This window comes from Homalodisca vitripennis, chromosome 1 (genome assembly GCF_021130785.1).
Source record: "Homalodisca vitripennis isolate AUS2020 chromosome 1, UT_GWSS_2.1, whole genome shotgun sequence".
Classification (NCBI taxonomy): Eukaryota; Metazoa; Arthropoda; class Insecta; order Hemiptera; family Cicadellidae; genus Homalodisca; species Homalodisca vitripennis.
In genome coordinates, this window is record NC_060207.1 from 208714543 (window position 1) to 208737282 (window position 22740).

At 32.4% G+C, this 22740-nt stretch overlaps 1 protein-coding gene across 2 annotated transcripts in view; it reads right to left on the reverse strand.

Moving 5' to 3' along the window:
• Positions 1-1333: 1333 nt before the first annotated feature.
• LOC124353043 (alpha-mannosidase 2) overlaps positions 1334-22740 on the reverse strand; it is a 76087-nt gene continuing 54680 nt past the window's right edge. For both annotated transcript variants that reach the window (XM_046802843.1, XM_046802844.1), the window contains 5 exons: positions 21024-21160; positions 17471-17623; positions 11416-11529; positions 9524-9805; positions 1334-8344 (listed from right to left, as the gene is read on the reverse strand). In XM_046802843.1, coding sequence (XP_046658799.1) covers positions 8192-8344; positions 9524-9805; positions 11416-11529; positions 17471-17623; positions 21024-21160 — 839 coding nt within the window. In that variant the 3' untranslated portion in view covers positions 1334-8191. The remainder of the gene's footprint in view (positions 8345-9523; positions 9806-11415; positions 11530-17470; positions 17624-21023; positions 21161-22740) is intronic.

The window sequence follows — 22740 nt, forward strand, 5'->3', positions numbered from 1 at the left end:
TCAATTGCATTATGACAGTAAACTGTCTTGTCCTCAATAATGAGGATAAAAAGTGGATTTTTAAAGATTTGTCCAAAATTAACACATCACAATATACAAAACTGGCTTATATTACGTGTCATTTATAAAAATAAATGCAATGAAAACTGTTAATAATGGTGCATTGCACGTAATAAAACAAAAACTTTCTCTACATTGCTTTGAGTTAATTAATTTTTATCTGTAAGGTCATAAAGTGCTGGTTGGGTACATTTTAAACAAAAAATATTACACAATTGATGTTGTATATTAATAAAATTGTTTTCAGAAAAAAATTATAGGATATGATATTTTAAAAGTTACAATATAAGTTAGAGAAATCAAAAAAGCTATAAGTTCAAACATGAAAACTCAACATTAATAGCACTAAATATAATGTTAAACATCAACAACTATTATAGATGTCTATCAAGTTGTAGGAATGAAAATTACTGGAGTAATTAAAAAATGTACTTGTGTAGCAAACATGGTTTTTTTAATTAAAGCTGAAAGTGCAATAAATGCTTATTTTTCACACACATAATGTCATTAATTTAATAAAAATATCACTTTCAGCTTTTATAACCAATTTTGTTGTTTTAGGCCTTTTCTCACTCACAATCATAATAATAATAATGCAAAGTCTAAATTCATTATTAACTTAGTAACCACGTTCACATTTTATTATGTGACTAAATGTTTAGAAAATAACTAAGAATAAATGTAAGTATACCTACAATAGAATCAGTCCAGGTGTTGTCAACTATAAGAATTAAAACTCTATTACAGACTTTTGGAATGGTGCCAAATTTGATTGTTAAAATACTACTTATAGGTGAGCCACGAGAAGAGACCCATTTGGTCCCATCAAGCACAGATGCACTGCCTGTGGTATCCTGTGTATTGCAGGCACTTGCAGTGTCTTGCTAAAAATGTGCTGTATAATCAAGAGCAAAAATTCTGGAATATTACAAGTTTCTTCTCCTGGCTTACCGAAAGTATTAGGTATTTGTAATAGCTCTCGTAGTTGCATATTATTTTAATTTAGGAAAAATAGGTAGAATATTTATAATTATACCTTTTGTAAATCTACTTACCGTAAAAATTTTCTGCTTGTAATAAACAACTTTTAATGTTCTTATTATACCACAGCACAGTGTATATTTTTAACACATCAGCCAAGTGAAATTTAGTTTCATGTTAACTTAAAAACTTACTCCAGAAGTTCCCACGGGATTTAAGCTGGGACCATCTTGCACTGAATGATCACAGCCACTCATAATAATGTTTGAAGGAAAAAAAAATAGGGGGGGAATAAAATAGAAAAGTCATTATTTATTTATATTGTAATAATAACCAAGTCCATATCAGTATCACAATTATAACTTACATCTGCACAGCAGACAATATTTTGTCACATCAATATCGCAACTTCAATATAGACAACATTACACCACACCCAAATCCCAACTTCTCGTGGCTCTGCTTCAGAGAAAAGACAAAACAACGATAGATACTTGTACATTTTTTGCCCCAAATGGCACGTGTTTAATTAATATTTATAAAGACAGTAAAAAGGTCATGCACTGATTATTATTATTATCTTGTAGCCACCAATGATTCAAACTGAGCATCCCATATTTCAACTGTTGGGGAAATTATCTAAAGTAATAAATAACTCCAACCAATTAGTAGTTAAAGCTTTAGGGATCAAAATGTTACACTTGTTACAGTTTGGATATAAAACTACAACTACTATGAACAAAACTATTGAAATGTAAATATTGAAAACAATTTTACTAAACACTCCAGAGTACTACAGATTTGAAATGACTATATAAATGAAGTGGCCAATATTTATTACAGCTGAATAAACAAAAAAATTATATATAAAATAAATACAAAAAGTAAAATAAAACTTTACAAAAATCAACTCTAACAGAAATGTTAATAACAACCGATTCTTAATCAATCACAGAAGGATAAATGAATATGAAAAAAATTACAAAAGAACCTTGAAAACTTCATAATCTAAATGGTCATTAATTTTGAAACCATTAAAATCAGATAGTGTAAAATAAAAAGAAAATTTTACATGTAAATAGTTATATTATTATACTCTAATACCAAGGAATTACTAGTTTAATGTCAAATTTATCCAATACACAAAAATTTGAGTTTTCCAGGTTGGAAGGCTACCTTGTTTGTTTATCTTCGTTACTGTTTTGTACTTCTGACCAAAAAACAAAAATAAAAAAAAAACACTGTGATTAACAGTTTGAACAAACCCAGTACTAATTATTTCAGATTATGAAGGTTTCACTGTAAACAAACTATTGTAACATATACAACAAGGATTAAGTAAATTTAAAACTGTACACTTAAAGAAATACAATATAACAATATAGATGTATACTAACTAATTAAACTAATTATAAAATGTCATAACAATTTGTGTGTCTAAAATGTTTGTTCATGTTTTAATAAATTCATATTTAAAATTTTAATATGACATTGATAATTAAATTCTTATCTTTGTTCCAGACCACTGTGTGTAACAACACAAATAAAATGTCACTTCTGCAACAAACAAATAGAGTAGTGGTCAAATAAATTATTATTACAAATTGTTATTATTGTATCTAGATACTTATTCAACCTTTAATCTCTCCTATAAATTTGTACAAAAATGTAATTAACTAATTTGATTATTAAATTAAATATGTTCTAGAATTTTAAAATGGCTTAAATCTAAAAACAAATATAGAGAATCAGTGGGATATCGAAATACATTCCTCTCCCACCAAATTTAGTATGTAAGATATTTGCCCTATTCCTTAATTCCCACTCTCTCAACATTCCATTTGATTTTAAAGATAAAATTCCCTCCCCCCTCCCAAAGTCCTGTGTACACGATTCCGTGGAATAACTTTTAAATAAAAGCCGTATGAAAATATTCCTTAAATTACTTAATATCAAAAGGATTCTACATTAGAGCAAATGATACAGATGTCAACTAGCATTAATTTACCGGAACAAACAAACAAAGCAATTACGGTAATTGTAATAGCTGTTATCTACTATGTAAACTTCAAACAACCACAGACCCACAAAATCACTCTAATTAACTCACTGTTTCATCAATTTAAGGTTTTATTTAAAAACTAATTGACATTTGAAGGTTTTACATTGTATATCCACTCTCATCTATTCTTTATTTAATTTATCTAAAAATTACTGGAATTATCCTACAGAATTGATTTTACTTTAAAAATAGTTCATTTTAATTACAAGACGGTATGTTGAAATAATTTTAAGCTCTTTCTGTCAAATTGATTTTATAAATCTTCTTTAAGGATATCATTCTATTTAATTTAATTTTCTTGAATGACTAGTGTTATTGTAGGCTGAGTAGTAGCATAGCATATCACTAGAGTAAAATGCAATCTTCGTCTATCTGTCCGTCTGCACAATATCTCGAGAACAAACTAACAGCCTTGAAATTTTGCATGAAGTTTCATTTCTGTATATGCAACAATGAGTTTGATGATGGCGCATGTCATTTTATGACATTTGGCTGTCATTAAAGCCTACTCAGTACTCTTGTAAAATTACTCTTGTCTGCCTCGGGACTGGAAAATTTTCTTTTCTCCTGACCTATTTACATGCCTGTCTGAAGAATCTAGAGAATAAAGTGAGCTAATAATTTGAAATTTTGCATTTGATGACAATGTGTCTTTATGAGCTTTTTATGAACAAATAAATAATGTATTTTAATTGGTACAAAGAATACTTCAAAGACCAGACCAGTATCTTTGCACCTATCTTTTGTCTGTATTGGCGGATCACCACCAACCTCTACAAGGATTTTTATCAAACAGAATGAGAGAATACTGTTGGTCTAAAGTAGGGCTTCTCAACCATTTAGAGTTTGTGCTTCCTTTAATACACTGACATTTGGTCACGCCTCTTCTCAATCATCATCACCTTGTGTGATCAACACTAGAAGTAAAATTTCAATTTTTAGGTTAGGGTATAGCTTAGACTTTTAAAATTAAATATTTGATACATTTTTACAAAACATTTAGTATCACCTCAAATACATTTCTGAACATACAGTCTTTGCCTACACTTACTACAGCTAGTTTAATAAAACACAGAACTAAACAATATTTTTATGGAATCTACAAAAGGAGGTTAATTATGCTTTATTTCACTCACTTTGTAACTTGGTAAGAAGATTGACACTGTTTTTCTTTTAATTTCTTAAATATTTGATTGTAACTGTGACAAAGCATATCACAGGTACCTTTTAAAGTCTAGTCTTTCTCGAAATTTGGATAAGCCAATTTAAAAAATCCAGACTCACAGAGGCCTGTGGATAAAAATTGCACTAACAACTTTGCAGCTTGTGGGTAAACAGGAACACTACATCAACGATTCAGAGAAAGTCAAAACTAAATGTCTTTAACACTCATGTTTTGAAGTTCTGTCAATGCTTGAGAATCACATTTTTTAACGATTGCCTGTTCTGGAATGCGGTTAGGAAGTACATCCAAATTGATTTTAAAAGGATATCTTATCAACTCTTTGTCGTAACATCTGGAAAATAGTGTTCAGTATACGAAATGCCAAGAAACAATGTCTTTAAATAAATTTGTTGATTCATTGAAGTGGTAGATTCAATTCCTTTCTCGTTTCACATTCGAAAACTTCCAGTACAATAGGGTATGTCTAGGTCGCATGGCATAATTACTCGAAACAAAATTGTAAATAACGCACTGAGGTAATTAAAAACAGTTTTGTCAATAAAAATGAATTCATATTTAATATAAACATTACTATACAGTCTTTTATTTTGAAGTGATTTGGCCATTTTTAGGCCTACTATAACAACATACAAATTGTCTGTCCCACTTTTTATGTTTACTGGTCCAGAAAATTTTAGTTCACTACTAACAAACCATGCACATGTTAAGCATGGTGTTTATTAAGAATTACGTAATAAACACATAATTAAAGTTACACGTAAGCATTAAGGGAATCGCTTGCAAGCCATGTGTTTAGGGGAATACTTTCCTATTTCTCTTGAAAAACTTCTATGTCTCCCCAGGGGGTGTACCCCCAGCCTGAGAATCGCTGGTCTAAAGGGTCGAACTTTGGATCTGAGTTAGAGATGGTACATGTTCAAATCCTATCTGTGACTGACGAACTTTTGATCATTAATTCAACCTTGTACTGTACCGACTCTTCCTCTAGATAAATTCCTCACTCTACCAGTGGCAAAAACATCTAATTTGTTAAATTCATACATCCTCAAAGATGTCTATTATAAGTAAATATCCACATTCTCAGTTATTTTTCCGATTGGCACTAACAAAAAAGGTATAACAAGTTTTGTCTTTCTTAAATATAAATTTTTCTTATTGTCATCTTTTGCTGTTAAGTAATTCTCATGAAATTCGACAATAAAATCTTAAAACCGTTATCATTTTGGAATACGTAAAAGGGTTCACATTATGTTTACAAAGGATTTGATAGAAAAAATAGCAAGCAAAGTTACAACAGAAACATATTTTTTGTTTATGGAGTAAGACATATGTACATAGGAACTTTTTAACTTTGTTTGAGTCTGCTATCAATTCCAAATTACTATCAACCTCATATGAAACACCCTGTACAGTATATGTGTGACTACGCAACAGACTGCATTAAAAAAAAATGTTTCTTAAAAATTGGTGCACATACTTTATTTCTGTTTTATCTTCGATAAGAAGACAAGATTTCACTGGCTTTAATTTTCAATTTCAACTACTAAACATTTAGGAACTTAAAATCAAAATGCCATGAAATTTTGCACAGATGTTAATTTTGCCCCACTGAGGACTTTTCATTTTGAATTCAGTGTTCCGACCTATTCCCTTAAATTTACATTCAATGATTTGGAAATATCTTCCAAGGACCACCATTTATCTCAGAAATGCTTGCCTTTTATGTGCTGTGGAAGAAAGTAGGTGGAACAGAATATATCAACTGGTATCTTATGCCTTTGGAAATTTGTTCCAGTCACACTAACTTTTCTGATCTGTAATGTGACATTATTTATTTTTGATTTTAACATTTCATAAATTATACATTCATGTTAAGTTTATTTCAACCATTGGTTTGGTTCATTATATTCATTATTTTAAGTAGTAAACAGTCGCATAAAGATATTTATTTCCTGAGTATTCATTAATATTACATACAAAATGATACGTAGAAAGTCATATATATATATATATATATATATATATATATATTGTCATATATAGTTTTGTAATAGATTTTGGTATATCTAGAGGTCATTGGTCATATATATATGAAAATTGACACTATAATAGATTTTATTGTAGAACAGCTCCTTCCCGAAAACAAATCACAACTATGATTACAAAAATTGTTCCTCTTTACTTTTAACTGTGCTTGTGTTGTGACAGCTAGTCCATGAAATTAACATTGAAATTACTTGGAGAAGTGCTTATCCTTCTTTATTTCTTTATTTTATTTCCTATATGCATTTAACTTACTATCAATACCATAAAATTTTAAACACTCATCCAAAATAAAGTAACTATTAAAACATAAAATATTGTCATTGAAAAATCAGATATTTTACATTTGTACTCCTCATCATGTAGGCTAAATAAGAGATAGAAAATCTCATTTATAGACTCCAATTTCTTAATACTTTAATTTGGGATAAATTATTACGTACTTCCACGTTACGTATGCACTGGGGAGTTAAACTAATGGTACCAAAACCATCAAAGTCAATTCAACAATTTCCTTTACCTTTTCTACGTCCTGACTAATGTGATTTTGTAAAATGGATACAAATTTAAAACATTTACTGAAATAACCTCATGTTCATTTTCTTCAATTGAGATTGCCTCAACAGTCATTTATTTTACTCTAAATAAATTCTACTTTGCCCTTCCACTCTCGAATTCACGAATTGTAACCTACTACTAAACTAATAGCATTTTTTTTTTTTGACGTCATGTATTGTTTGTCATTATTTATAAACAACGTATAGAAGAAATTAAAAAAAAACGAAACTGCAAAAGTCATTTGTGTACACATTATCATTTGTGTAAACTCACTACAACATTGATTTTAAATTTAACTGTACACTATCAAAGTTTTACAAACTGGAAAAAAGCAATTATCTATGAGTTGAAAACAATTTACAATCATTAAAACTATCACTGACATGTTCACTGTGTTATTGTATTGTTTATAACTTTACTTAGAGCAACACCAGTTACTGCATTTTTAAACATTGGTGCAATTAATTTTCCATGTATCATTTCTCAGTTACAGGTAAAGGTTATTTTACAAGAAATGTTACTATTAAAATTCTTTCTGATTTCGCGAGTTGATATAATAATCAATGGACACTATTTGACCAATCTTACCTGCAGAGTTATAGTTGGTTATTGACAAACGTTTTTTGGACATTTTCCAATATTCAGTGATACAAAAAATTAGTAACACTATGTTTTGAGATCTGTAATCTAATCTCTTTCTCAGGTGGATACCTAATCTAACACATGACTACAATCTAGGTTAAAATAAACAAATCATACAAAAGCATGACACGCATAAGTCTGGAATTATCACAACAAACATGCTGTGTATCAACTCCACATACACTAACACATGCACTTGATAAAAAAAAACATTAATTATGATCAACTAAAGAATAAAGGTCATAATATATCAGAAAACAATAACCAACCACTGATCAGTGGTCAATAGTAAATGACCAGTACTGTCGAACTATTTAAAGATTATTTGTTCCATATTCATAAAAATGAATAACTTAGTGTGTTAAAAGTAATTTGTTATTAATTTTCTAAAGCAGATTTTGGTGTAAAATTGGTTTTCAAAGTGGTAAACTTTAAAATGTCTGAAAATACGATTTTTACTTAATTAACTATATTACGAAAATAAAATAAAAAATGCAAAAGAGCAAAGGCCATCGCTTTTGGTCTGTACTATAATAATTTACAACAGCATGAAGTAACCGGATATTTGTAACACAGTGAACATGTTAAAATTATATTACATCCTTATATCGTACTTATAACATCCTTATATTACAAATATTCACTAATACCCCTTATGACTACGCCGACTGCTTTGGAATTAAAAATGCTAGAATTGAGAACGGACAAAGATCTTGAGCCTGAGAGCTGCTCACTGGTGTTCCTTTGTACAAGAAAGATAGTGACGTGGGAGTCATGTCCGAGGTTATTGAGAGCAGAGAGCTGACGTTCACCTGGAACACACAATGCTACATTTACCTCTTTATTTATTTTAAATGCCAATTTAAAATTTAATTTATAACAAAACAAGTGTAAGAAGAGTTGTTCTCATTGTCTCATCAAGCGCACAATCGAGGGCAGTATGATGTTTTAGACACGATATCTAAGCAGAAAGGAGAAACAAGTATTGTACACAACATAGCTATGGTGGGAAGGGTTGATTCAATGAATGTTAAATTTAGTTCCAGTTCACCTCCCGCTTATTGCAGCCTCTTAAATCTGACGCTGTTTCAGACTTGATTCCTGGAATCTAGAATCATATCTGTCTTAAGAGATTTTAAAAAAGTCGGCAACGAAGAAGCTCAATACAAACTTATTGCATCGTTTCAACATCAGAGACACATAAACTACAAAATCAAGTGTAATCTAGGTAAAGAGGTGTTCTAATTGTCTCGTCAGGTACATAATTGAGTGCACTTCCGATGTTTTAGCTACAATCCCAAAACAGATTTTAGCCGCTGCACTAAGCGGAAGGTAAATTGGGAGTTAAACTAAAATAATATAATGTAATGAAGACTGACTACAAACAGCTGAGTAGATATTTTGTGGTAACAACAGAACTAGCATACAAAAATCAATAACAAATCAAAATATATCCAAGTTGGTATATACGAAAATAAAAAAAGATATCAAATGGAATATTATGATATGCAACAAACTTAACATGGAATAAATATTTAATATAGGGCTAACAATAATAGCACTAATTGAAAACAATTTAAAAACATTATACGCTACAAAATACCAAGAGGATTACACGTTATGTAAAAAGTTATTAAGACTTTTCTTGAAACCATTCAAGCTGAAACCAAAAAATCAAGATATTAACACACAAGGTTACTTAAAGTGGTTTCATTAATAATTGTCATTAACATGCACGTGGACAAAAAGTTCTTTTCACTTAGTGTGCACACTAGAACATACAATTTCTAGAGATCACTGTCTAAACATGGTTTTGGCACTCAAACTTTGTGATCCATCTACTCATTTATGTGATCCCATAAAACACTCCACTAATAACCATTCTCATATATTTAATGAGTTTAAATATATTTTTTAATCCTGCAACAAGAAAACAAATAATATCAGATTGTACTATCTGCAGACGAACACCAAAAGTCGCCCAAACTTACTCTCCCAGAATCCTCTTGATTAAGCGGTGGCGAGAAGCACTGGTCGAATCGGGTCCGATGTATGATCAGGCCCACGGAGCTCGGTTCTCTCACGGAGTTGACTACAGAAAGAGACACCAGATGTGTGCTGGCCCCCGTTGCTGTTCCACTCCGGAACGTCGGCTCCAGCCCTGCCACCTTGTCCGGGTCAGGGGCCAGTAGCCGGTGGAGGGGACTGTTCAGACTCTGCACCGCAGCGTAGCTTGCCGCTGTGTGGCTCGGCTCCTGGGGTCCACAGTCATCCTGCACAACGTCATACTATGACATGATTTTTCAAACACGATCACTATTGTATTTTAAAACATCTTTTCATCTGGTTGTAATTTAACCTTGGGTTCTTTGTTTGAAGGTTATTTTTGACGATGGAAGGATTGTGAAGGAAACAGGATTATTCCGGGCATTTGCGATCGTTCAGTGAAACAAGAAATCAGTAACACTGCGTTTTGACATCTGCAATTGGTTAGTTCTTTACCTGAAGAAGAGATCAGATGGCAGATCTCAAAACGTAGTGTTACTGATTTCTTGTTTCACTGAACGATGGAAAATGTTTGGAAAAATCCTGTTTCCTTCACAACCTTGGGTTGTTACAGCGTATTAAACTGATACAAAAACATCACTCCTCTTTACTCTTCTCATTACCTGATGGTAAATCTGTATGCTCAAAAGACGGTTTCAATTAGGTTTATCACATATAATGTAGTGGATTTATTTTGTTTGGTTTTATGCTCAACTTGTATAAAATCTAAATATACTCAATTAAAATAAAGTTACTAACACTTAATTTGTTTTTAAAATAACTTATCATGATGGACTAACTACAAAATTAAAACATCTTTTATAAAATATAAAATATTTGAACATATATATGATAAAACATTTAAAATTTCAAGTAATAATTTTTAGCCAAACAAGTTTTACTTGCATAATTGAAATTTTATATCAAAAGTGTGTTATGATATTATTTGGATTCAGAAATATAAAATTCAACTTGGACTGAATACTCCTAATTCTTGTTAAAATTAAAACTCTGTAATTGCCAAACGGAGGGAACCACATTATAATCTTTAAGCACTTTGTAAATACAGTAGAAGTCTGACTACCCCAGCCACTAGGATTAACTGAGTGCGTTGAAAACAAATTAATGATCTTATAGGAAGCGAGTTCAAAAGATAAGTACGCTGAAGTCACCAGACCCGTTTTTGAGGTGGGAGGAGTTAGTTAGTTGCGGCGTCGTGTTTTAAGAAACTTTTAATTAAAAATTTTAATTACATGGTGGCAAATGGTAAACATCTGATAAGGTAGCCAGAAAACTAGTCTTGAACGTGATCTCTCTTCAATATCTACATAATCACTATGGTGTAATTTCTTATTTTTTATTTGATTTCATATCTGGTACTAATTTTGAATCTAAATCAATCTGGTTTCACACAAATAATTCAATACTAATTAATCAATTGAATCAAATAATATATTGCTATTTATATTGAATTGATTTCAAATTTTAGATAGCTTCAAACCCGTAATTTGGTTGAAACATGAAATTTCTACAAACAATAATCAAGTGTTTTAACTGTGATGCTTTTGTATTTTTCAATTTGTTGATAAGAACATAGAACATTTTTATTTTTAGCTCAATTAATATTTATATGAGGTGTATTTTAAAACTTGTTTTAGGTTTAAACAGTTTAAAAGAGTATTTTAAATCTAAATGAATTGCAATGGAAAAACCACTAATTTAGTATATTGTCTGCAATATATCGTGTGTGTTCTAACTTTGAACCCCCAATCATTAAAACATAACACAAAAATCGAAGGTTTAGCAAGGCAAATTCTACTTCATTCATCTCAGTTACCTGCTTGGGTTCCTCCACTAGCAGACGGAACAGGCAGAGGGTGGGTCGGTTGTCCATCACACCCTGGTCCAGTCCTCGGTTGTCGTCCTGAAGTAGTCTACGATCCTGCATCACCTGCAACCCAATCAGACTTCAAAAATCTTGTTACTTAGGTAGCCTCCTCAATGTGATTCAGTATAAATCTACATCTCAAAAACCTTGTCACTTAGGTAGTCTGCCCAATGTGATTCAAGGTACAATCTAGACCTCGACAAAACCCTTGTTTACTATTACTTATTAGGTAGTCTGCTCAATGTGATTCATTTGTACATCGACATATCAAAAACCTTGGCACTTAGGTAGTCGTGCCCAATGTGGATTCAAGGGTAACCTCTAGAACCTCACAAACCTTGTTTACTTTACTTAGGTTAGCCGGCTCAATGTGATTTTCCATTGTACATTTACATCTCAAAAACCTTGTCACTTAGGTAGTCCCTTGCTCCAATGTGATTCAAGGGTACATCTAGACCTCCACAAACCTTGTTACTTTAACTTAGTAGCCTGCTCAATGTTGATGCATTGTACATCTACATCTCAAAAACCGTTTCACTTAGGTAGGCTGCCCAATGTGATCTCTAGGTACATCTAGACCGCACAAAAAACCTTGTTACTTTACCTTAGGTAAGCCTGCTCAATGTGATTCATTGAACATCTACATCTGCAAAAACCTTGTCACGTAGGTAGTCTGCCCAATGTGGGAATTCAAGGGTACATCTAGAACCTCACAAACCTTGTTTACTTTGAACTTAGGTAAGTCTGCTCAATGTGATTCATTGTACATCTACATCTCAAAAAACCTGTCCTCTTAGGTAGTTCTGGCCCGAATGTGATTATCAAGGTACATCTAGAAGCCTCACAAAACCTTGTTACGTTACTTAGGTAGCCTCCTCAATGTGATGCAACGGTACATCGACATCTCAAAAAACCTTGGTCACTTAGAGTAGTCTGCCCAAATGTAGATTCAAGGGTACATCTAGACCTCACTAACCTTGTTACTTAACTTGAGGTACGCCTGCGCAATGTGATTCGATTGTACATCTACATCTCAAAAACCTTGGCACTTAGGTAGTCCTGGCCCAATGTGATTCTAAGGGTACATCTAGACCTCACAAACTCTTCTGTTACGTTACTTAGGTAGTCTGCGCAATGTGATTCATTGTACAGCTTCATCTCACAAACCTAGTCACTTGGTAGCTCTGCCCAATGGGATTCAAGGGTACATGTCTAGACCTCACACAACCTTGTATACTTTACTTAGGTAGCCTGCTCAATGTGATTCAGTGTACAGCTACATCTCAAAAAACCTTGTCAACGTAGGTAGTTCCTGCCCAATGTTGATTCAAGGGTACATCTAGACCTCACAAACCTTGGTTTTACCTTTAACTTAGGTAGAACCTGCCTCAATGTGATTCCATTTGTAGCAGCTACATCTCAAAAACCTTGTCACTTAGGTAGTCTGCCCAATGTGACTACAAGGGTTAACATCTAGACCTCACAGAAACCCTTGTTACTTTTACTTAAGGTAGTCTGCTCATCAATGTAATTCATTGATACATCCTACAGCTCAAAAACCTTGGTCACTTAGGTAGTCTCGCCAATGTGATTCATGGTACATCTAGGACCTCACAAACCTTGTTACTTTACGGTAGGTAGCCTCCTCAATGTGAATTCATTGTACAACTACATCATCCAAAAACCTGTCACTTAGGTAGTCCTGCCCCAATGTGATTCAAGGGTAACATCTAACCTCACAAACCTTGTTACTTTTAACTTAGGTAGCCTGCCTCAATGTGATTCATTGTACATCTCCATCTCACGAAAAACCTTGTCACTTAAGGTAGTCTGCCCAATGTGATTCAAGGGTAACATCTAGACCTCATCAAAACCTTGGTTTACTCTTTACTTAGGGAGTCTGCTTCAATGTGAAGTTATTGTACATCTACATCTCAAAAACCTTGTCACTCGTAAGTTATCTGCCCAATTGGATTCAAGGGTACATCCTAGACCTCACAAACCTTGTTACTTTACTTAGGTAGCCTGCTCAATGTGATATCCAGTTGTACAAGCTACCAGCTCCAACAACCCGTAGTCACTTAGGTAGTCTGGTGCCCAATGATGATTCAAGGGTACATCTAGAACCTCCACAAAACCTTGGTTACTTTACCATAGGTAGTCCTGCTCAATTGTGATTTCAAGGGTACATCGGAGACCCCTCACAAACATGGTTAACCCTTTTTACTTAGGTAGTCTACTCAATGTTGATTCAACGGGTGAGCATCTAGACCTCCACAAACCTTGTTAACTTTTACTTAAGAGTAGTCCTGCTCCAAATGTGATTCAAGGGTACATCTAAACCTCCACAAAGCCGTGTATACTTTACTTAGGTAGTCTGCTCAATTTGATTCAAGGGGGTACAGCTATCTAGACCTCACAAAACCTTTGTTAACTTGTTACTTAGGTTAGCCTGCTCAATGTTGATTCATTGGTTACATCTACATCTCAAAAAACCCTTGTGGCAAGTAGGTAGTCTGCTCAATGTGATTTACCAAGGGTACGATCTAGACCTCACAAACCCTTTATTTACTTATAACTTAGGTAGTTCTGCTCAAATGTGATTCAAGGGTACATCTAGACCTCATACAAACCTTGTTACTTTACATAGGTAGTCTGCTCAATGTGATTCAAGGTACATCTAGACCGCACCTAAACCCTGTGGTTACTGTAACTGAGGTAGCCTGCTCAATGTTGATTCATTGGTACATCTACATCTCAAAAACCTTGTCACTTTAGGTAGTCTGGCCCAATGTGATTTCAAGGGATACATCTAGACCCTCACAAATCCTTGATGTTACTTTACGTAGGTAGTCCTGCTCAATGTGATTAAATTGTACATCTACCATCTCAAAAACCGTGGTCCACATTGGGTAAAGTCCCTGTGCCCCAAATGTGATGCAAGGGTACAATCTAGACCTCACAAACACTTGTTACTTTTACCTTAGGATAGCCTGCTCAATGTGATTTCATTGTACATCAGAACAATCTCAAAAACCTTTGTCACTTAGGTAGTGCTGCCCAATGTGATTCAAAGGGTAACGCCTCTAGACCTCAACAAACCTTGTTACTTTTACTTAGGTAAGCCTCTCAATGTGATTTCATTGTTACATCTACAATCTCAAAAACCCTGTCACGTAGTAGTCCTGCCCAATGTGATTCAAGGGTACAACTAGACCCTCACTAACCTTGTTACTTTACTTAGGTTAGTCTGCTCAAATGTGATTCATTGCGTACATCTACATTCCTCAAAAACCTTGTCACGTTAGGTAGCTCTGCCCAAGGTGATTCAAGGGTTACATCTAGACCCTCACAAACGTTGTGTACTTTACCTTAGGTATCCTCCTCAATGTGATTCATTCTACATCTACATCTCAAAAACCGTGTCACTTAGGTAATTCTGCCCCAATTGTATTCAAGGTGTACATCTAAGGACCTCACAAACCTTGTTACTATTACTTAGGTTAGCCTGGCTTCAATGTGATTCAGTGTAAATCTACATCTCAAAAACCTTGTCACTTAGGTAGTCTGCCCAATGTGATTCAAGGGTACATCTAGACCTCACAAACCTTGTTACTTTACTTAGGTAGTCTGCTCAATGTGATTTATTGTACATCTACATCTCAAAAACCTTGTCACTTAGGTAGTCTGCCCAATGTGATTCAAGGGTACATCTAGACCTCACAAACCTTGTTACTTTACTTAGGTAGCCTGCTCAATGTGATTCAGTGTACATCTACATCTCAAAAACCTTGTCACTTAGGTAGTCTGCCCAATGTGATTCAAGGGTACATCTAGACCTCACAAACCTTGTTACTTTACTTAGGTAGTCTGCTCAATGTGATTCAAGGGTACATCTAGACCTCACAAACCTTGTTACTTTACTTAGGTAGTCTGCTCAATGTGATTCAAGGGTACATCTAGACCTCACAAACCTTGTTACTTTACTTAGGTAGTCTGCTCAATGTGATTCAAGGGTACATCTAGACCTCACAAACCTTGTTACTTTACTTAGGTAGTCTGCTCAATGTGATTCAAGGGTACATCTAGACCTCACAAACCTTGTTACTTTACTTAGGTAGCCTGCTCAATGTGATTCATTGTACATCTACATCTCAAAAACCTTGTCACTTAGGTAGTCTGCTCAATGTGATTCAAGGGTACATCTAGACCTCACAAACCTTTTTACTTTACTTAGGTAGTCTGCTCAATGTGATTCAAGGGTACATCTAGACCTCACAAACCTTGTTACTTTACTTAGGTAGTCTGCTCAATGTGATTCAAGGGTACATCTAGACCTCACAAACCTTGTTACTTTACTTAGGTAGCCTGGTCAATGTGATTCAGTGTAAATCTACATCTCAAAAACCTTGTCAATTAGGTAGTCTGCCCAATGTGATTCAAGAGTACATCTAGACCTCACAAACCTTGTTACTTTACTTAGGTAGCCTGCTCAATGTGATTCATTGTACATCTACATCTCAAAACCTTATTACTTAGATAGTCCGCACAATGTGGTTCAAGTGTATATCTATGTTGGAAGTACCTGATCAAAGTAACTCACTTTATTAGCAGAAAGAATTCACTAGGTAGTTTATTCAAAATATGTAACTGTAGTTTCAATTTTGAAACAAATGGAAAATCTAAAAAAAATTTTAGTGTAAAATAATAACAAAATTCTCAATCTTAAAACTAATTTAAATTGATTTAGGAGATTGTGAACTTCTGTATTTTATAGCCTCACACCACGTTTTGTACGACAGAATTTTATAAAAAAGTACTTTTTAAAGTTTTATGTTTATACATGGATTAAAAAAAGTATTTGTACGGACTAAATAAGGTTGATAGTACAAAATGCTTTAAATGAAGCTTAAAAAATAGAAAAATGGCAGCACAAAATTTCCTTATTTATGAATTCTCTTAAAGCGAGGTAAAAGGTAACAACAGCCCAATATTTGTATCACAACCTTATTTTTAATGGTTTTTAACCCTTTGAACCCCAGACCAAAATATTGATGGTGGAAAAAACGTACCAAAATCATTTGACCTAAGAACTACCGAGAATCCCCGGAGCAGAAACAGCTGTTTTGCATACTGTTTGTAAAAAAAATAATACTTTTGCTATTTTTTATGCTATTGTCTTGTATTACACACCAAAATGTCCAGAATGAAATTGTATACACAGAAAAAGATTAGTCTGAAGTATAAAAAATGTTTAACAGCATTAAAATAATTTTAAAATATATGTATATAGATTTTTAAGCAAAAAAAATTGATTTTAAGATTTTTTAATTAAAAAATAAGAACTATTTTTACCATGGGCACCCACATTTTATTTTTCTAAATTTAGTTTTGTGTATGTACAAAAAAAATTATATTGATATCTCTAAAAATAAACTTTTTTTGAATTTTTATATAAAAGTATGGGACTTGTAAAAACCTCTAGGCGTACAACACAAAAATCACTGATATTACCTAAATAAATAAATTAATAAATAAATAAATAAAAAAAATTAGTATTTTAATAAAATACATATAAATATGTAATAATACTCATAAAATAAGTATTTTAAGATTTCAAATAAATATGTATTAAACGCATATACCATGGCGACGATATTACGTCGCCCGGGGATTCTCGCAACTTCATTGGCGACGATACATCGTCGCCGCGGGGATCTTCGCATATCTTCTCGGCGACGATATTTCGTCGCCTGGGATTCAAAGGGTTAATATTAGCTATTATGATTTTAATAACTATATATAAAATTGAACCTTAAAATATACAAAATTAATCTGGTATATAATAAGAAATTTGAAATCTTCAATCAAAGTGTGCTTTATATTAGAAAATAAATCCAATTACAACAATCTCCATCAAAATAGGCTTTTTTATCAAATGGAAATTAAAACAAAAAAAATATAAAATTAAAATTTAGTTTGTTTATCAATTTTGCTCACTAACCTCTATTTGGCCTTCCCTGAGAGATGCGGCTCCCAACGGTTGCGCCGACAAAAGAGTTAGCCGAGTGTCGTCATCCTCTATGTACATGGTCGTCGGCATTGGGTAGAAATTACCTTGCAGTGGCAGCTTACTGTACTTCTTCCTCTTGATAATCTGTGAACATTTCCTCCATTTAATAGGTTTTGACCAACTGAATTAATTTGGACTACATTTTTTCTGTTGACTACAGCAAATTTTATAATTACAGAATTAAAATCACAACACACACGCTCAGAGTTGACGACACTCTTTGGTGTTATGGTAATGTTACTCCACAATATGCGACAGATATCTATCAGTGGCATAAGCAATATTTGGTGCACTATTATTTTATATTATTATAAAATATGCATTAATAATTTTTTGAACTGAAATATGAGTTTTAGTTTCCAGCATTACACATACCTATATATTTCTGAGCAGCATTAAGCATGTTTATACATCATATACTTACATCCTGACATTAGAATTACCTGACCAATAAGCACTTTAAGGTCAAGAGTATAAAATAATAACACAATATATAAAATAATTTTTTATATTAAATTTGCACTCTTCAAGATGATGCAATTATTTTGGATTTGGAAAACTTGTGTGTGTTAAATTCATGAGTTTTGAATACATAAAAAGTAAGACAATTTTGTATCACTCTAAGTGAAATAAGATGTATTTTAAATAGAGAATTCTAAAATCGTGCCCAAATTGAAATGGCTGAAGATAAAGATGTGAAATTTTCATAGCAAGTACACAAGTTCAAGCTTCAGGAAGGTGAGCTTCATAAATGTTTGCATTCATTTGATTTGTGACTTAAGGGAATTGCATATTTTTACTTAATATAATTTAAGAAAATGAAATGTTTTAAAATATTTTGTTTGATACTTAATTTAGATCAGTGTTCAATTTAATTTAAACAATTTTGTACCTCAGTTTAGTGACACTCTTGTGCCCACCTGATTTAAAAAAATCTTTATTTGAAAAATCACAAAAAAAATGTCATCAGGCATAAAACTGACGAATATTATTTGATTTGAACATACGGTATAACAAACCTTTTGGGAATGTAATTTATCCTATACAAATGCCTAAGATCTGTACTCTCTTTTGACTATCTTGTAATAATTGTCAGTCAACAATCATCATGGCACAGCTGCTTCAAAAGCAACCATTTTATTGGTTATTGCAAAACCCAAAACGAAAACTCCCAACTTAGTCTGAGTTGTTTAATGTTTGGTGTGCCTGTTGACGTTGTGATAAAACAGTAATATATAATTTTCTTTTACTATAATAGATCATTTTAAGTGTGAAATAATACTGTTAGATAAATATTTATACTAATTTTAAATATAATATTGATCATGATATTATTTATACCAGATAGCCTAGAGTATTGTGGTTTATATTTTCATTAATTAATTAAATTCATCAAATAATTTAGCCCTAGGATGACCATTCATGTACTAATCTACAGATTCCAGCAGATTTTAGAATAAATAAATCAATTATGACTTTCTTCATACTCGTAACGTGTTAATAAAATCTGCTCTTTTTCAAATTTTATTTTGTAGTAAATTTTTGGTTGAAAAATATAACAAATATATATTTTTTGTTTTTAGCAGAAAATTTGCTACAAAATTCTAAAAATCTTGAAATTATAATATGGTAATTTTGAAAATTTATATCATCAGTTGAATTTAATCCTTTTTTAGGACTTTCTGGAGCTGAAAACATAATGAGTTGCCAACACTATTTTTTTAGGTTTTGCAATTTATAACAATTCAAACAACCATATTAATTTGTTCTCTTAATTTCCGACATAAAAATGTTATTTAAAGGCAATATACATGACAATATTTTCTAAATTTTTAGTAATTTTTCAATAATTGAAACATTACAAAATTAATGTTGATATTAATTATCAACATAGTAAAGAATTAATATGAGCGTTTCAAAATCAAAGTGTTTCCATAGAAACAAAAATTTTTTAAATTGTTATGAGTCTTTGAATGAATTAGACAAAAATTAATATTTTAATGGTAATCTGATATTGGCATTTAAAAGAACAGATGTTTTTCTTTGGTTTGAACAGTAACTATTAAAAAATTTATTCTACAAATTTTGTGTTGTTCCATTCATAAGCTATAGAATTACAGATCACATAAAATATATAACATTTTGGGGTTTCAGCATATTATGTGCAATCTATAAACAATTAAGTGAACCTCTGCACAAAGGCAACCATGGGTCTGCCACCCAGGGAAATATTTACTGCCAATTTAGGGATTTAAAAAATCTGTTCTGTTAGTATCATAAAAGTGGTTTATTATTTGGTTTCACATACACGGAGGAGATATAACAAAACCACAATGCCTTGTTTGTGGTAAACAGGTGTCCAACAAAGCTATGATCCAATATAAGTTCAAAATACATTGACTTACAAAACATGCATTTACAACTGAAAAACCTTGGGACTATTTCAAAAGGCTTTTGTCACATCAATACACCCAGGCTTCAACATTTACAAAACAATTAACTGAGCCTAATAAAGCACCGAACGCTATCTATTCTGACTGACTTCCTGTGGCTGGACTGATAAAGTCAAAAATTAAATCCCTTACAGTAGTTGAGTCAACTATTTTACCAGCTAGCAGAGAAGTTTAAATCATATTAGGTGAGGATTTTGAGACAAAAGTTAGGAAAATTCCATTACCCATACTGTAAATTGGTGTAACAAAATAATTTCTAAAAACTATTTGTACAATATGATAACAGATTTTTAAACATAAAATGGAAACAAATTAAACAAAATACAAATAAGTTTAAGGAATTAAATTTAAAAATCTTTTTGACCAAATTTGTTATGGTTTATTGTTTATAAGAAATAAGAACAAAGTATCAAATAATTAAATAACAGATATTTTAAATTTCCTACAATTCACTTTTTGTTTTGGTAACACAGATAGTTTGTTTGATAAAAATATTCATATTTAGCATATTTTTCAATCTAAAATTTCAACAGATCACAATTTTGTATTGGATTGATATAGATACCTCTGGTTTATGGCATCGTTATTCTTTTCCAAGGACCTTTAAAATGAGATCTCACCGATGGGGGTTTACATTTAACAATTTTAACTTAGGCTACCCCCAATCCCTCATTAGGGTCCCTCATATATCCCAAACACCATGACTTGTAGTCTTTTAACTTGGATATTGGTTGATATATTATTGTGCAAAGGTCATAGAGGAAGGGGAGACTCTTGGGATACCTGATATAAGAGATGCAACCTAAATACAGTCTGTATATAATGATTTCCAAATATAAATCTGCAAGGCTTTACACTGTCTTACCAGATGCTTTGCATGTTCAGGAAGTGCAAAATAATAATAATTAAAAGACTGGCTCAATCTATAAGAATTTCAAAACTTGCAGACCTTTGTCAACGTTTTTCAATACAAATAGACAGATATTAAGCAATATGACTTCAGAATCTAGCGATGTTTATAGCAACCTCACCTGCATGCCGTTGAGATCTGTGTAGAAGACGTTGTTGTTGTTGATATTACTCGACAGTCTCATTGCCAGTTCATAATTTGTGTTGAGAGACGTGATGTCAACTAAATTATGTATTTCCAGGCCGAGACCATCAGCGCCTGCAATCAAATATTACAAATAAACCAGAAAATAATGATAAATTCTTTTGGAAATTTGAAATAAGGGTCGAAAATTTGACACCCTGAAGAATATGAAATCTACAAGTATTTTCAAAACGAAGATCCATATTGTGCTATACTAAACAATAAGCTGCAATTCAATTCCCATTATATTTTTAATACGATCCTCGGTCACAAGAAAACTTTATTAACTACTGATAAGACTCTAGCTGATAAAAATGAACCCTTCAGCCCTCAGAGTCTTCGCTGCCGAACAGCCGATTCGGGTCTGTGGTTGTGCGTGTGTGGTAAGCCTACCATCTATGTATACTGTAAAATATTTAATATGTATATGTTTTTTTTTATTGATTGTATGTTTTATTATGAGTTATTTCAACGTTTTTTTAACTTCCGCATTTTATTTTATTATTTTCGTCTTACAAAAAGTGACAATCCTGCAAAAGCAAATTTTGGAACTGGAAAAGGTAAAGTACCACATATTTGTCTATAAAATAATGTTCAGACAATAAAGGTTTAAGATGGCTTTATGTGGCCATAGTGTTCTTGTCACCAACCCTCTATTTATTATACATCCTGACCGCACTCGTATTCTTAGAGCCTCATACGACACTAGCAAAAAATCTCTAACTGTCTGCTCTTTTGCCAATATTCTTTTCAGAAACCAATGCATAGTCTAATGGCAATCTACAAGCCACCACTTCCAGATCACAATACTTATTCTTCTTGTATGTTGTAGATTTTCTAAGAGTCACCAAAAGAACCGTAAGCTTGGCCATGTTGACCTGCATTGTACCAAAGGAGTAAGATAACAGATCAGAACAAAATCCAGCCACACCACAATCTCTTGTGAGAAATCTGCTATCAACCCCATCACAATACATCAAAACCTTCTAGTCTAATGGATGTTTGAAAATTGAGAGACAAGCAACCGTAATACCTAAGTTTTTCTTACAATCACCTTCTTTCACAAACCTTACAACCTGGACTTACCTCCACCAGACTCAAACTCAGGAATTCTATTACAACTGAAAAAGCCTTTTCATGCCTTCATATGTCTCCCTACATTCAATGTCAAACATAATTTTAGTCGTGTCAAACTACTAAATGGTGATTTGTTTCAACAGTAACCAGATTTTGAAATTAAATAAATAATATCTGTATGAGAATCATGGTTATGATTGATATGATGCAACATTGTATGTAATATTTATTTGCATAGCAAAGTTACAATCATGTATTGAAACATATCTAAACTAGAGGGAAACTGATTTCTTCTAGAATGGGTTCCAAAGTCCATTTCAATTTCTTACAACATCCTTAACCCTCTCCCGGTTGAATTACCGCGACGTGCTTTTGGCGCTACTGGGCTGAATTAAATAACCGCTCTGCCGCGAGGGGACCCTTATTCGCGTTTTTACTAAGTTAAGAACTATATTTTAATAAAACTATTATGTATTATACATCGTTACAATGATGATTAAATCCTCTATAATAACGTTGTATTTATAAAAAAAGTATCAACCTTATGAGGTAAATTAAAATCAAACAAAAATGATGCT